This window comes from Strix uralensis, chromosome 17 (assembly GCF_047716275.1).
Source record: "Strix uralensis isolate ZFMK-TIS-50842 chromosome 17, bStrUra1, whole genome shotgun sequence".
Taxonomy (NCBI): Eukaryota; Metazoa; Chordata; class Aves; order Strigiformes; family Strigidae; genus Strix; species Strix uralensis.
In genome coordinates, this window is record NC_133988.1 from 7,342,816 (window position 1) to 7,359,541 (window position 16,726).

General features: G+C 40.2%; 1 protein-coding gene across 4 annotated transcripts; it reads right to left on the reverse strand.

The window, feature by feature from the left end:
• Positions 1 to 6,589: 6,589 nt before the first annotated feature.
• Positions 6,590 to 15,929, reverse strand: LOC141951350 (solute carrier family 2, facilitated glucose transporter member 11-like). Of its 4 annotated transcripts, none has more exons than XM_074887459.1 (12): positions 15,796 to 15,929; positions 14,753 to 14,851; positions 13,983 to 14,143; positions 13,000 to 13,124; positions 12,514 to 12,643; positions 11,758 to 11,906; positions 11,198 to 11,385; positions 10,014 to 10,124; positions 9,367 to 9,468; positions 8,385 to 8,460; positions 7,238 to 7,365; positions 6,590 to 6,821 (listed from the first exon to the last, which is right to left on the reverse strand). In XM_074887459.1, exons 1-12 carry the CDS (start codon positions 15,817 to 15,819, stop codon positions 6,684 to 6,686), a joined length of 1,431 nt encoding a protein of 476 aa, XP_074743560.1. In that variant the 5' UTR covers positions 15,820 to 15,929; the 3' UTR covers positions 6,590 to 6,683. The 4 variants fall into 4 exon arrangements, with proteins under 4 accessions (XP_074743560.1, XP_074743558.1, XP_074743557.1 ...); XM_074887457.1 differs by having other exon boundaries at positions 6,590 to 6,848; XM_074887456.1 differs by having other exon boundaries at positions 6,590 to 6,903.
• Between the last annotated feature and the right edge of the window lie 797 nt (positions 15,930 to 16,726).

The window sequence follows — 16,726 nt, forward strand, 5'->3', positions numbered from 1 at the left end:
CTCTGGCTAGGGGCTGGTTGTTCAGTGTGTGATGTGTCTTTGTCATCACAGGCTTCTGTGTCTCTGTCTCCTGCCTGCTGGTATGGCAATGGGCATTTGGCTTCAGGGACCAGAGTTAAATTTTTACTATTTCATCTTCACTCACTTATATTTACTTCAACTGGCCAAAGTTAACACTGCCGGATTAAATATTTCAGGAAATAATTGCATCTAGTCCAGTGTGCAGGGGGAAAGTTTCAAAGCAGAGGAAGTTTGCACCTGGGGGGTAGCAAGGGCTTTGGAAAGGGAAAGGAGAACAGTTCAGGCAAAAAAATCTAAACTGTTTTCTAGGAAGAGTAATTTTACTTTACTTCTAAAATACAGACCAATGAGTATATCTGCCATAATCTGCACAAAGCAAAAAGCAGCTGGTACAAGGTTTAGGTATTATTAAGTAAAGTGTCTGGTGTTATGTTTCAGATTAATTGGTATAGAATTTATAGATGAAAAATAGGCAAATTTCAAAGCCTAATTCTGCTGTTCTGGCTTTCTGTATCAGTTAGACTGTACTGAGGAAGAGTATTTCTTGTCTCTTGTTTATGGGGATGTTTGTCGGCCAGGTGTGGTGAAAAGGTGCTAAGAGATACTGTGCCCTGGCAGAGGCTTTTGGAATAAAACATCTGGTCCTGAAGACTCTGCTTGAAATAGCCAGTAACTGCGACCCACTTACTCATGAGAGTAATCAAAGAAGGAATATATTCCCTAATGAGTTAGGATGGGACAACTGGGATCTTAATCCCTCAGGTTTCATTTTTGACACAGAACAACTCCAAAATCAGTGTTGCAGCCATTGAAAAGTCACCTTTGGTTCCCAGAGGCTCTTCTCTTGTGAGGTGAAGCTCGAACTGTAGCTTTACGTGGCTTCTGCTAGAAACAGTACTTGGGAGAAAGAGGTTTGCCTGCACCTCTAACGTCAGGACTGGTAAGCAAGCGAATGGGGTACATTTCCACCAGTGACCTGTCCTTTTTGCTGACTGTTGAGAAAATACTTCTTTTCAAGAATGAGTTAGAAATAGAAAGCGTCTTTTAAAAAGCTTTTCACATGCTTTTAACAGAAAGAAACTGCTATCATTTTAGTTTCAGTCCTGGTCATCATCTGATGCAAGTCAGCTGTGGTCCAGAAAAACAAGAGATACAGGTATCATCCCATAGAGAAGTGAAAATAGAGGTGTTAATGATGGGTGAATTTCCTGAGGAAGATGAGGGAATTCACATGAAGCTTTTTCCTTTCTCTTTTCACTATAGGTACAGCTATTCTAGCCCCAGTATGTCCAGGCAGGCCCAAGAAAAGAGACAAAAATGCAGGATGAAAAGGCTCTAGCAGGCAGTCACTCGAAGAGGCTGTGCTCTGCCTTCTAGCCAGTTTTATTAGCTCTGCTGACAACAGCAACTGCTACTGAAGCCATAACATTTACAGAACGTAACATCCTTTGAACAGATGCAAGCATAACCCTGACACACTAATGGTGATGCCACTGCTTGTGTTCACTTCTGTTGGATGTCAGCTGCAGCCTCATAACAGTGATTTTGGCCCTGATGCATGCACCTGTACTGAAATAAGTAAGACTACATGGCACCTAAATTTCCAACTTCTTCTTGAAGGTGTCAGTGATGGCAATGACACTGAAGCAGCAGTACAAAGATGACAAAGATAAAAGATAAAAGGCTAGCTTACTTGTTTTATTTCTCCTTTTGAGTAAAAGATAGGCAGGGTGCATAGTCAAAATAATTTGAGATGTTGCTTGCAAAAGTGTGAGAAAGAGAGGCCTTGGCATGGGGTTAAAACAACATGCAAACATTAATATTGGTGGTTTAATCATCTACTGCCTGGTTTATCAGTAACTGCAAGAGATGCAGCGATAGTAAGCATTTGGGAGAAAAGGCCTCCTGAGGTTTGGCACATTGGATTTGTGCAGCCCCTGGGAGGATGAATGCTTGAGATGGAAAGGTTCCTTGAGCCATGAAATAGTGAAGGTGCCCAGCAAGACTGCCCGTGAAGGACTGACTTCTTGCAGGAGACACTGGAGCTACATCAGAGTGAGCATGGCTGGACTTCATAAGAGAGGGACAGAGGGATCCAAGGCTCATGCTTTTAAACCTAAGATGGTGCTGTGTGACAGAAATGAACAGTCCCCCTGCGATGTTCCAGCTGTACTTCTGCTGAGACTGGTTCCTACAAAAGGATCAGCAAAGACAAAGTGACACTGACCAAAATTACAACAGAAAATTCTCTCTTCTATATGTGCAGAAAGGTTGGGACTCCTGAGAAGAAGATAGGAAAAAGAGAAAGAGGAGAGAAAATCAGAGAGAAGGAACTGACAAATGAAAGGGGAAGTTACCACAGCAGAATACACTATTGATCTGGTACAGTGCCAATAGTGAACACTGATCCTGACATGTATTTTTCCATATGTCTATTTAGTTAGCTACTCCATGGCTTTAATGTCTGTTCAGCACAGTTCAGAAGTACTACCACTTGCGATTGCACCATGTTGTGAAATCTGTGCAAACTGGAAAAAGAACAGCATGGAAGAAGATCAATGTTATATCTGTGTTCCTTTTGGTCTCATGCTGTTCTTATTTTCAAACAGGCAATGCAGGCATTAGAAATTCCCCTTTACAACATTGTTAGGGAAGCTGCAAGCTCTATAGAAGCACTGCCACAGAGGCAGTGGGGGAAGAGGGCATGGTGGTAAAAAGAAGCATAAGATTTCATCCTGGATGTAGGCAGCATCTTGTCAGTCTTTTTGGAATCAGTGAGGTGTGGGGACACAGGACCTGTTGTGGGCAGGTTAACATACACAAGCCAGTCTGCCCCCAGTGTCATTGAAGAATAAACGTCCATAATTCAGAACTCCTCAGTTCATTTATATAGCACTTTGCCAGCTCAGTGAAGCTCTCTCTTCTTCTGGTAGGTAGATAGATAGTGAATGCCAGTTTTCCAAATCAAGAGTGGTAGATGGTTGGGCAAAAGCATCCCAAGTCAAATCAGCAGCCAGTTGATGGCCAGGAGAAAATCTCATGACTGCTTGACTACCACCCAGATACAGTTTGTTTTATAGTGTCTGCAAGCTTAAACTGCAGAATTTTTTTATGGACACCTAAGAGTTGTGTTACTGTGTGGAGAGGGGAAGATGCCCAACTGCATTAATGTCAGAGAATTGCAGAGTTATGATCACAATAACCAAAATTCACAGCTGCCAGTGCACAGTTTGGTCTTCCATCACTTTGAGCACACTCAGGATTTTGATGTTTTCCATTGCTTCTTTTTGTTTTTGCAGGTTGTCCACTCCTGCCTGGTGCTCTCCCTCACCCCACAGTTTCTTCATAGCTGTGCAGAACAAAGAGGAAAGCTTGATACAACTGTGCTATTCATGCATCATAATATTTGTACACGCAGATTTATTTAGATTATTAACTACTTATTCCCCTATAGTTTCAGACATCATGTTATTAACAAGCATGGTATGAGAACACCAGTGACGTATGTTTATATCCTGTGTTCACAGTCTTGCAGAAAATAAGATCCTATCCCACAGTTGTTAGTATGTAAACCTTAATTAGTTCTATACAGTTGTTAGAACATCAGTATAGTCTCTGATCTCTCTTTCCCTGTCTGATCACATGGCTCTTGCTACAGCACCTTGGAAGTGCCTTCCTCGAACCCGAACAGAGAAGTTATGGTCACAATCACTGACAACTTTTTGCACTGATAACGTAGCATATTGATTCATTAAAGGGCTTTGTGTTTGCATGCATATGTGTTTTCATGTAGCATTACAAAGACATGCTGTATCTGGACAGATTTGTTAGAAAGAATTTGTGGTAAATTGATGAGGTAGTTTATGCGGTTTGCTGACAAGATGACATAGCTCCCAGCAGGTTATCTGCTATTTCAGTTAGGTGGTTGTGGTACCTAAATTACCTCATTAAAAATTACCTTACATGATATCTTCTGAAAATTTTTTACTGCCCATGTTAACATCTGTTAAGTGGAGAGACAGACGTGTTTGTTACCTGGGCATGCCCACTCAAAGCAGCTATATTCTAGCTCTTATTCTTTTCTTCTGCAGAGAATGGGGGGTGGAAAGAGCTGGGAATGGAAAATCAATGGAAACAATTTGCAACTTATTTTGGGAAGCATCCTTTACATTTTCACCCCACTACCAATGACTCCTGAAGAAGCTGTATCTTCTTAAACTTTTCTTACCATGGCCAAGTAGTTCATAGAGATTTGAAAGCCTGTTCTGAGGGATCCAACAACTCACAACAGAAAGAGCACTACGAACAACCACTGGTACTGAACCTGCAAGGAATAGTACAAGTTCATCACAAAAGAAATGTGATTATCATAGTCCCTGCATTTCTAGGATATCATCTTGTTTGATGATGCTTAAATAATCTTAGCAGAACATGCAAAGCACCAATGTAAAAAAAGATCATCCAGATAAAGGTTCTGGATTATCAGTTTTGCTACTCTTCTTCACATTAATCAATTAACCAATCCAAAACCCCTTTATTTTCAAATGCACAATTTCATATCACTATCAGGCTACTAGCTAGAAAAGTTTAACTGTATCACAGCTGTACATGGGTAGTTCTGGGAGTAGATGAAAACAGTATGGAAATGCCTCACCATTTAAGTACTAGAGGACTTTTAAACTTTTTTTCTAAAAAATCAGTTTCTCTACCCAGCTAGAACGTCCTTCAAAGCTTTCATGATGATTTAGTCCAGAAAGTTAGTTCTTTGTTTTGTTTTAAATGTTAGCTGTAATTTTTACAGTAACAAAATTAGAAGCATTTTTCACTGTCCACCCTATTATGTTGAAAATAGTTTGGTACATATGTATTGTATTTTCTTTAGGAATGTTAATTACAACAGACAACCCCTCAATTCTTCTGAAAGCTTAATATTAACAGCTGATACTGTCAGCTCTAGTACTCACCACTTCTGAAAGGAGAGTTTCCATCTTATATTGAAAGGGTGACTGATCCCAGGCAGACAGAACTCTGTTAGACTGAGGAAGTGTTTTCTGTCATGCCTTTTCTCCACCTTCTGCTTAAGTAATTATCTGACTCTGAGACTGAGGTTAATATTTACTTTGTATGATTTCTGTTGACTGATGTTTTTTGCAGCAATTGGACAGCGCCTAAAACAGATGGATTAAATATTTCAGTGACTCAACAGGAGAGATCCCTCTGAATGAGAACATTTTGTAGCACAAGTGCTCCCCATTTTGATACAGGGAGTGAAACCAGATCAGATATAAAATCTAACCCAGATTTCAGTTGCTGGAACACACACTGACACTTTAATATCAGAGCTTCTTCTGTGGCTATTCCTTTAGAAGTAGCAAGCACATTATTTGAAATTTTAAAATAGAAGACTCCCTAACCCTCAACACTGATTCAGTGCTCCGGCACAATGATGTTCAATATGAATGGTTAAACTGCAGAAAGACAAGACTTATGGTCATTCTAAACAGGAGGCATGGTATACCTTTTGTAACTGTGACAGAAAATGGAAGAACAATTGATTGTCCTATATGAAGGTGGAAGAGTTTTGGGAGGGAAGTGATTAAATGCTGCGGTGGTCAGCAGGATTAACAGCTCTTGAATAGCAGCAGTACATGGGTGCTGTGAGGCATAGCAGTGGTAAAGTGTAGTATTGTATGCTGGTGTGCACTAATAGAGTGCAGTGTGTCCTAGGCCAGTACACAGCTAGCAGACATTGGCTATCACAGCTTCTGCTTTTTTTTTTTTTTTAGCAGTTAATTATTTATAAAATAGGCTGAATTTTCAAAGTGCCTACTCTCTCAGTAGCCTCTCAAAGTGCCTTTCTCCCTGTCTCACTCCAGGGCTCTTGTCCTCTAGCTCTCAGCACTGCCTTTATGTTTGTTAACCCTTGTGCCATCCATGAGGTACCCAGAATAAGGCTGAGAAGACTGCTTACACCACAAAAATTGCTCTAGGTTTTGCTACAGCTGATATGCATGGAGGGTGCAGTCAGTTTTCTCCAGAGTATGCAATTGAGAGTTCTTCTGTACCAAATGCCCAGGCATCAGAGCTGATCCCTGACAGTCATTATAGAGACAATCAGGACATACAACTACTTGATGTCAGCTCAAGAAAATAGAACAAAATTGAGTTCTCTTTGTTATTCTACCTGGTATTTGTTCATGTGCAGTCTTCAAGATCAATACTAGGTCCTTTACAGTGTGATATCATGACATGAAAATTGTTTGCAAGAACTATGTTTATGTTTCATCTTCTCTTCTTCCCGCTCTTAATCCTGAGCAGAGTTTTCTTACAAAGTAACAAACATAGAAACAAATCCTGCTTCTTTAAAATTATAGCAAAGGAGAAAGACTTGAAATAAAATGGATGTGTTATACCTGAAAATGTTTTCCATGTGCCAGTTTTGAGAAGCTTCTGTAGTTACTAATGTCTTCCTGCTACAGAGCTGTTCTAGGAAGGAGCCATTGTCTCACACCATGAAAAGCAAAGATGAATATAAAATAGGACTACCTGAATTAATGACAAACTCGGATTACTTTTTGGATTACATTTTATTGAGAAAAGTCCATGTTAGGTTTAGCTTTCAGTTCGATTTTGAGACAGGGCTTTTTGTTGATGGAAGTTGCTCATGGTGGCCTATCAGAGCTTGGTGCAGAATGTCTTTTCTTTGGTAGCATTCTTCTCCACAGTCTGATGACGTTTCTTCTTAAATCTGCATGTTTTGAATTCTTCTGTGATTTCGGAGGTTGACTTCCCTTTTGTTTCTGGTAGGAACAGGTAGATGAGAACTGCTGAAATGACCAGGACAGCAATAAAGATGAGGAAGCAAAAAGGACCAAGAAGCATCTGGAGATAAAAATAGAATAAGATGAGCAATTTCCCTGACAACACTTGCCCCTATAGATTCTTGAAAATTGTGATTTGTCCCTGTGAAATGAGGAATAAGTTGATTTTACAGAAGGAGTATTTGTTTATCTTTTCAATCTGTTCTTGAGGCAGCAGATGATGTCTGAAGTCCAGGGAAATGTTTTACATAAATGTCTCCATATGCCAGTAGCAATAAGGGATTCACAGCTTTGATCATCTACAAGGCATTTCATCCTACTCCCTGTCCAGACCAGCCTAGAAAACCAGTTTAAATTCATAGAGTCAAAGAGAAGATTTGAATCAAATTACATACCACAGCAAAGGGAAAAATCATTCCAGTGAAAGTGAGGCCTAGCCACATGACGATTCCACCAATTACAAAAGCGGAGGACCTTGTTGAGAGGGTGAAGATTTCATTCATGACAGATGCAATAGCTCCAGCTGAGGAAAAAACATAAAAAAGGAATAGAAACATTGTTGTAGTTAACCATTTTCCTCAAAGTGAGTGAACTGATGTCACTAGTCAAACACAGCCCCAGTATCAGGCTACTATGAGATCATTTAAATTTGGGCAGCACAGCCATCTCTATCTGAATTCTCCTATAGACTTATGGTCCATGGAGAGAGATGGACACCCCTGAAGTGCAGTTTCTATCCACCTAAGATGTCTAAAATACGGGGACAAGTGGCCCTAATGGCCTATTTCTCTCCATTGCCCATAGGAGACACCTGGGTTCTGCTACCATGGGAATTCTTTTAGGTTTTCAAGACATTCGTGGTCCTCATATACAGCCCTTTCAATAATAAAGGCTGCCATTTGAATTTGGAGACTATAATAACAGAAAGTAGTGTTTAGTCAGTGAACCTTCAGAGTAAATAGTGGTCTTAAGTGAGTGAGGTCCTAATAGAGAGCTGAAAGTTTGGTTCTGGTATTACCTACCGACGTAGGTGATTCAGAGTGACATTAAGAGAGGATGAGAAAGGACAGAGCAATGCTAAGAGACAGACTATGCATGCTGTCAGGTATCATTCTTTAACAGAGTAGGATTTTACAGGTGAGTTGAGAAAACTCTGATATTTAGAAGAGGCTACCTCTGCCCTTAAGCAAAGAGAGAGATGGACCAGATGAGCCTTTATGCACTGGACAGCATTCACACCCTCCAAAACAAGTCTTAGTAAATTGATTAACAAGTATTTTTTGTCTTGAATCTGTAATCCAGTGAGAGAAAAGAGGGTCCTGATTCCTCAGGGTCTGAATCGTTTCAAGCAATTTGTTAAAGAAATTGTTTCTTGGGTCATTAATTAATCAAAAATTGAGGCTTCCCCAATTTCAGTCCAAACTAAGCTGTTGATTTTTGAAGATATATTCACACAGTCTATTTCTACTTCCAGACATCCATGGTCTGTGCTTATCCTTGTGGTCCAAGGTGTCCTGTTGTTGCTTTTATTGTTCTACTCACCTGGTCCTATTCCATAGGCAATGATGAATAAAAAGATGAGAATAACACTGCAGTAACGCATCCAGAGGAACTGATCCTAGACAAAGGCGAAAGGAGGGAAGAGAACGGAATTTCATGTTATAGCTGTAGCACGGCTGATCAAAACATGTAAGAGAAGCAATATTAATGAAAAAGCCCATGACACTGGAGTCTGTAGAAGATGTTCACCAGAACTACTTATCTTTCTGTACTGATTACAGTGGAAGGCCAGAAGCAGCCTTTGCAGTGTCATATCTACAGAGGTGAGCTGAACTGCACCCTGGTCTGAAAAACAAGTAACACATTCCAAGCTAATTATAGCATGGGGAAAATTGTTACTGATTTGACCTAATTATCTTCTTGAATTAGACAGCTTCAGAGAAATGTTTAAATCTCTTGTGAACCAGAAGTTGTCTGTGAAAGAGAAAGAAGCTGAGACCAAGATCCCAATGCAGTGCAAACCACTGGCACTACTGAAGCCATGACACTGGCTTCCTCACTACTTTACACCATCCTGACTGGAAGTAAGTAGAGAGCTGCACTATGTAGCTGGATCACTTGTATCAAGGGTGGAAATCGGTGGTTGTTGGAAGGGTCAGTACACACCTCTTCTGCTGCAGGAGGCATGGGATAGCGAATGGGAAAGGTGACAGCAAGGGTGGTCATCTAGGGATTTAAAGGACAATGGAACAAGACACAGGTGAGGTTTGGAGAGGTCAGGCAGGCAGAGAGCTGGCGGAAAGCTATGCCAGGCCAATGGTTTTACAAAATGTTTCTCACTGACTGTTTGAAAGCCTGATTAAAAGAGATGAACTACAAGGCAGGAAAAAAGAAGCCTTGCACAGGGGCTGTGAGTTTGTATTCAGAAGGTATTCTGATCTGCTATTTTGGACACGAAAGACTATCTGCTGTCCTGCACAAAGAATTCTGATGCAGGTCCACTCCTAGAGAGACATTTGCTTACACTTAGTAGAAGGCTTGTTTCAAGCAACACCAGTATCAGTGCCATCAGCAGATAACCACCCCATAGGAGTATCCGGCGTCCAAAACGATCGATAATGGAGCTCTGAAGAATTAAAAAAAATTACATATCACTGGAAGCATGGCAAAATCCAGCTGTCAGCTGTCCAACAGATAAAGCATTGTTCTTGGGTTCTTTTTGCTTTAGAGAACACAAATCTTATTGGTACCAAGTTTGTTATTTTACTGAATTTCTTCTAGCCTCTCTATGAATTAACATCACTGCCCAGCACTGCAGCTACTTTTTCATAAACACTGTAATCAATGGAAGCATGTTACGACTCCATTCAAATATATAGATATACACAAATATATGGAAATAAGTATAGATATTTATGTTTGGATGACATTTCATTTATATCTGTATGAATAAGAGAGGGATTTTTATAAGAAATTATGGAAAATGAAGATGGGATGGAAGATGTAAAAGGTGAGACAAAATTTGGAGCGGATGGTAACAACCACTTTACAGATTTATGCAGTACCACAGAAAATTTATTTAGTTCATAAGAGGAGAAGATTCTTTTTTTAAGGAATAGACTCAACTCACATGTACTTTAACTCTTAAAGCCCCAGAAGAGTCTGACTTACACAGAAGATGATAGAGATGAGCTCAGAGATTGCAACTCCTAGAGATACATATGGGATGATGCTTTCATGCAGGTTGGCTGTCTGAAAAATTTCTGAGGTGTAAAAGGTGATCTGGGAAATAAGAAACATTTTCAAAATGGAGCATATCAGTAGACATGATATGTGCTTATACATCATCTTTTAGAACTAGATTTGTCATCACTGCAAAAGCATCAATACATTACTGGGGCTTAGTGGAGGTGACATACCTGCTTGAGATGTGAAAAATCAAAAGGTTAATGTAGATGAAGAAAGGGGATTTGAATCTCCAGTGGGGAAAAAAAAAAAAAAAAAGGAGTTGAAAGGAGCATACTGCCTATAAGACATGAGAAAAAGATGTTGTTTTGGCAAAGAGGAAAAGGAAAGGGACAAGACAGGGAGTGAAGAAAAAGAAAAGCAGACCTCAACCTTAGCAGACCATACATTGTCATACAAACAGTTGATTCTGTCACCCTTTTCCAGTTGCTAAGCAGAAGCTGCTCCTCTGCAAAGGCCCTGATGGACTGGGCACCATTTCCCTGTCAGCTGAGCGCAGAGGTTCCTCCTCTGCCCATGTTGCTGGCAACTGTAATGAACAAGCTCCAGAAGAGTGCACAGGCTTAAGCAAGGCTTATGGAGAGAGACTCATAGGCAAGTGATAAAAATGACATCCAGGGGAACGACTATTAGCTTGGGCTGTATTAGGCTAAGCCACCTTTATGTGAAGACAACTGACAGGAAATTACTTAGTGGATAAATCTCCTTTATCCAATGGAATGAAAACTGAATGGCAGTTGCTGGCCATCTGCTACTGCAGAAGTCAAAGAAAGTGGAGCTGGAAGTCTAGATAAATAGGTCTCTGGGTTGTCACAAGCCTTAGGGTCTTTATAACCCTTTCTCCTACAGAGTCTTTGGTAATACCACCAGGGGAATGAATGCAACAGTGCTCTTGCAGGAACTTATGCTGAGTTGGACCTCTTGTATTCCCACCTGAGAAGCTCCCTTAAAGGCATGAAGAATACTAGTGATGATACCACAGATCTTCACAGGCAGTGAGCTCTATGTGAGGAGGAATAACGTAGATCCAGGAGGAAAGTGACAAGTTGGAATTGTGGCACTTCGTTACTTAATGGTAGATATAAGCACGGAAATAGGGTATACTCAACTGCACTCAAGCCGCAGAGCTGTAGACTCAGTAAAAGGAGGAGCATGGTACTCAGCTGTGGATACACAGATGGTTCTTTCAGCACCTCTAGGATATTCATGATTTTGGTGCCTTTTGTTACAGCTTTTTCCTTCATCAAGTCATCAAATTCCGTTTGATAATTCCCTTCTCCCCAGAGTTGCTTCATGGCTACAGAAGAGACAGAATGCAGTATACTCCTCCATCATCTGTTCCACTCAGACTTCTATGTTTTTCAATTTTTAACGACATTAAACATTTGCAGTTCAGTCCGAGCTTTGATTCATCAGCCACTGAGCAAAGAACTAGAACATCGCTTACTGGAGCATGCTGAGACTTCCCCGGAAAATGGCTTTCAATTTGCTGTAGTATTTAGGGGTAGATCTTAAATATTTCTGATGACTTTGCTTAGTCTGGAGGACTTTAATCATGTAGTTGTGAAGAAATCTGTAGTTGACTAATAGAAAACCTGATTCACTCTATTAGCTTCATTTTCCCAAGAGTTATGGTTTAACAAATTAAGGATCTAAAGTTTTATTTTACCTTTCAAGCAACCAGCTTTGTCTCCTTTTTGCAGCAAGAGATAGGGAGGTGACTCAGGAAAGGATGGCAAAAAGAGCAGTTGAATCAATGCCACCAACCCAGAGAAGGACAATAGCACATTCCACATGTCCTCAGTTCCTAAAAGGTCTCTATGAAAGCACGTTAGAGTGTATTTATACTCCAGTACAATTACAGTCTATAACTAGTTCGGTATTTTCTAGATCCTAGGCTAGCTAAAGAGACACAATATACATATAGACCTTGAAAAGATAAATTGAAATAGATATTTTGTCTAGGGAAAGCAAAAGAGACTAATATTTTATTTTTACTGCAAGACCGAGATTTTTCTTGTAATTTGAATATTTTCTAAAGATCAGTGAAGTTTGAATATTCCCACAACAGCCCTCTGAAAAAATACTTCAATTCTGCATGAGGTTATCAGGAAATTATCAGAAATTATCAAGAGTTTGCTAAGAGTGTTTACATACAATCTTTACTTACTAACTTCAGCAGAGAGACCGCCCCTCCAGAGATGGATTCATCCTTTCTCAAGAGAAGGGCCTTTCTCTCCCCAGTGAATGACATGGAAACCTCAGTGACTGCTATGGGCTAGATGCATCTTTTTTGACAGCTGTAGCTGAGCAAAGTAAAACCCCACCCTTAGTGTATGTCCGTTTCTAGGACTGGGAGAACAATACTTCCCTGCCATACAGAAGACAAATAAATGGAAAAAAGGATGAGAAGTAGCACCAGTACCGTAACCCAAGAATTCTTGCTACAGCTTTTCCTAGTGCAAGAAACACAGAGGAGGTCACATTTACAAATCCACGCAACTTCTTAGGTGAGATCTCTCCAGCATACTGAACATGAGCATTCATATGTATTCCTAAAGTGAAGAAAACACAAGAGAGCTAAAGCTACAGAAAGCAAGAGAGAAGGTCCCTTTTCATTTCATCTTCACTAAAGGTAGCTCTCTGCTCTGTCTTCTGAACTGTTCGCTATATATCCTCCACAATAATAGGCTGAAAATGTACCTTTTACTTCAAGTGAGATGCTTAGCTAATCCATCAGATCTCTCTCTCAACAAGACCTCTTGAAGGCAAAGGAGAGCTCATCTTACCTTTTCCCAATCTGTTCCTTGTTCCACTGGGGTTACTGTGCATGCCTGGGTACTCCCAGCAGGAAGATTTCTGTATCCACCCCAAAGAAGTCACACTAACATGGAGTAGTGGGGAGTCCTACCAGCACCGATGCCCTCAAGGAAGCGCCCAATCAGGATCATCTCAAAAGACTTGGCTCTCCTACTGAAGCCAGTATGCAGTGTGGCTATTATTAGGACCATGTCGTTGAACAGCAGACATTTCTTCCTGCAACAGCAAACAACACATGGGTATGATCCGTGTTTTACTGTTTCATCTTTGACTAATGTCTGCCTGTTCTCTGGATACACAGACCAAGCCATGGTCATGTTTAAATCCATTGTTTGTAGGACAACCATATCCAATTATGAGAAGGCATGATGCCTTGGCAGGGGCATGGAAAGAGAGAAGCTAGATTCCTCTTTTCCGTGCTAACACTATGTGAGCATACCATGAGGCTGAAGGAAATTTCTGCAGGGTAAATGCTTCTTTTCACTTCTTTCCTGTGGACAAGGCTCCCATCTCAAACATGGCACGTGTCCCCAGAACAAGGCAAATCCAGCTTCCCTGAGAACTTGCTTCAATGTCTACCTCAGGCTAGAGTTCTGGCTTTGTCCTTCATGGCCACCCTCAAAGAGAGGGTTCTGAATGTGGCCTGAGGGTTTCCTGCTTATCTTGTTGAAACTGATTATTCTTATAGAGGAATAAAGCTGCACCATTTTTTGAAGTCTGTGATCAATTAAAAAATGAAAAGAAAAAAAAAAAAGCTTTTGCCTACAGAATATCTATCCCCTTCTGCACTACTGCTGGGCCCAATAAAGAAATTTCAGAGGTTTATTTTTTACTGAAATTTCAGCAAAAATACAGGAATTGTGTGGCACCAAAAACTGTGACAAGGGAGTCAGAAATTGTTGCATATTTTTGTCTCTCTAATGCACCTAGGTGTAGTTATACACGCTGAGTAAAGTAAATTCTGCACCAGAAGGGGGCAGTGAGAATTCTGACATTCATTATATTAGGTGAGTAATATTTAATTTCTTCCCTTGTTACAGACCTGATTAGCAAGCTGTTGGGAAATATACTTACTTTCCATATTTTGCAGTCAGGTACCCACTACACAGACACCCTATCATTCCACCGACACAGTACACAGACACAATGAAGGACCAAAATAATGTGAGTGTCTCCTGATGCAGCACAGAACCATATCGCTCCAGCCAAGTTTCGTTTATAAACTTCTGAATGTACTGGGACAGAAAAAGAGATTTTCATTCCACTGAGGCACTAATCACAATAGTTCTTCATAACGTTTACAACTTTAAAAAATGAGGTTAATAGTCATTACTAAAAGCATGACTATGGGACACTTGTTTGCAAATGAGGATTGATATTTCCTCTCATACAGTCTGTTAGTATAAGAGAATCTTTCAAAAATTAATTATACTCTTTAGTCTGTTGAATCCTGGCTCTCCTACACCAAACTACTGGGACCTTTTATTGGTTCTAGTGAAGTGCAAATGTTCTTCTTGCAGGTAGTGGATATAAAGAGGAAAGGGCTGAACAAATGTTTGAGACTCAGCTCATTTTTAAATCTTTTTTCTTCATGGCATAATCTTTAAGGAGGGTGTTTCAATGTATTGTTTCCACACAATTCTGTGGGATGTTGTCTTTGGAACATAGCTCCTAACAATCATGAAAACTCATTTTGTCCTTTGGCAGTGGACAGTATGGCATTGGAAAGAGCTGGGAATAAACTCACGTAGCAACACCTAACATTTTTTAGAGCATCTTCAAAGTGTCAGGCCTAGTACCATGAAGAGTACTTACAGATGTGATTTTATGAAGGCTTTGCTTACCACGGAAGTATAATTGATCACAGACACTTGAAAACCAGATAGGTGGGTTCCACCAATTCCTAGCACCACAATCATTAGCAATAGCTTCCGGTATTGAACCTGCCAAAGATGAAACACATACTAAATTCCTGATACCAGCATGGCTTTCAGACCATGAGATAATTTATGAGATCTTATATCTTCCCATTTCTATGATTAAGTAGCCTTTAAAATGCAAAAACTAATTTTGAATTTTTCAATAATTAAGCAAGATTGCTGTGAAATTGTTAAGATGCAAACCTGCACATTCCTTTATGCTCCTCTCCTGGTTATTAGCAGCCTGAAAAGATGCAGTCTCTAATTCTGTTAGTTCTGCTAGCTACAGAAATAAAAAACATAATCATAAAAACCTTGTTTGGATAGTTTGTGTTTGCTTTTGTACTAGTAAGAAGCAACAGCTTTCCTGAATCCCCGTTTTCCTTCAACTTTGCCTCCTAAAAGACATTGTTCACCAGTTTCCAGAGATTAATTAAGTCTGTCCTCTTAAAACTTATTTTTTCACATTTCACTTTTATTATCCCCATAGAAAACCACATTTTTAGAGTCTCTACTTGACTGACTCCTATCTGAAATGCTGTGTTTCCATGATGTACACTGGATTTTAGAGCACTCTTCACAAGCACATATGTTTTCAGGCATTTGGTCAGGTCACACTCTAAACAGATCAGTATCCTCAAGTATCCTTGAGAGTGTAGGGCAGTAGAGTGGGAAGGTTTTTTCTGTTTTGTTTTTTTCATTGCTACCATTTTCTCCACCTTCCTCAAAATGCCTATTCTTTCCTGGTTTCCCAGGTCTTCTTTTAAACCCCTCACTCTTTTGTATTTCTAATACATTTTCTGGAGATGCTGTGTAGTCAGTCTTATTGCTGAATCAGTGTTGTCCCAAGCATGTGCTCTGTTGCTCATTTTTGTTAAAAAAAAGTGTTTGACTCCCTTTGCTGTAATCTTTAAAGATCATGCTGCTATTAGTGACTAGGGCTAGAAGACAAGAAGTTGGATACTCACCAGGTCTGAGAGGAAACCAGCCATTTCCCCTTGAAAACCTGCCTGCTCTGAGAGCCCTTGTCAAGTCTGTCAGATGAGAGATGTGTTTTCTACGCTTAGATTATAAGAAGTTGGGATCATAGCACAGAAGTTAAACTCTAACTATGTAGCTTTTAGTGAATTGTGTCCTCCTCCAACACTGGCCAAGGCCTCTTCTTGCTGGTTTAATTATTCTAAGACCCAGATATGCCAGGCTGATTACAACATTGGTAAATGTTTATCCTTCTAGTATTGGGAGCACCCCCCTTACTCACACTGCTAAAACAACTGGGTGTTCCTGTTGTGTGAGGAGTCAGGTGGTGCTGCCATCTTTCCTTCAGGGAGGAGAGTCCCGCTTCACCTCTCTGACAAGCAGCTTAGGCAGAGTGTGTTTTCCTCCTCTCCAGTCTACTACAGTATTGTAGCTGAGCTGTAACGCCTCTATTTGCATGCTGTAAGATTTTCAATTGCTTGAAGTGATTTGAACACTTTGAAGTGATTTGAACACTTCACAGTTGCAGGACATGAATTATCTGAATATTGGCATATTGGTTCCTTGCTAACACCCAGTTCTTTATAGAGGGTCACATTGTTTCCAGAACCACCCAGAAGCCTCACTCTTACCTCTCTGTAACAATGGAGACAGCCTACTGTGTGCCAGAGTGGGAGGCTTATTCTGTTCTGGCTTGAGAATTGATTTCAAGAAGTACTCTTCACCTTAAAAAAATTGATTTTGAATCAGCTAAAGACTGTTTACAAAGAGTGTAAGTTAATTCTTGCTTCCTTTGGGCTTCTATGTATTACATGTAACATTTTGTACTACACTGAATACAACATAGTTCACTCTATACTACAAAGATTTAACTGTCTATGGTTAGTGCTGAAAGCAGAGGCGGGAGGGTGGGGTTACAGT

Bases quoted from the DNA above. Each gene is read 5' to 3' on its own strand.
- LOC141951350 (XM_074887456.1), bottom strand. From the start codon at position 15,819: ATGGCTGGTTTCCTCTCAGACCTG. The intron at 14,144-14,752 runs GTAAGCAAAGCC...TTTCTGTCCCAG, and splicing joins TGATCAATTATACTTCCGTG to TACATTCAGAAGTTTATAAA. The intron at 13,125-13,982 runs GTAAGTATATTT...TTGCTGTTGCAG, and splicing joins CTGACTGCAAAATATGGAAA to GAAGAAATGTCTGCTGTTCA.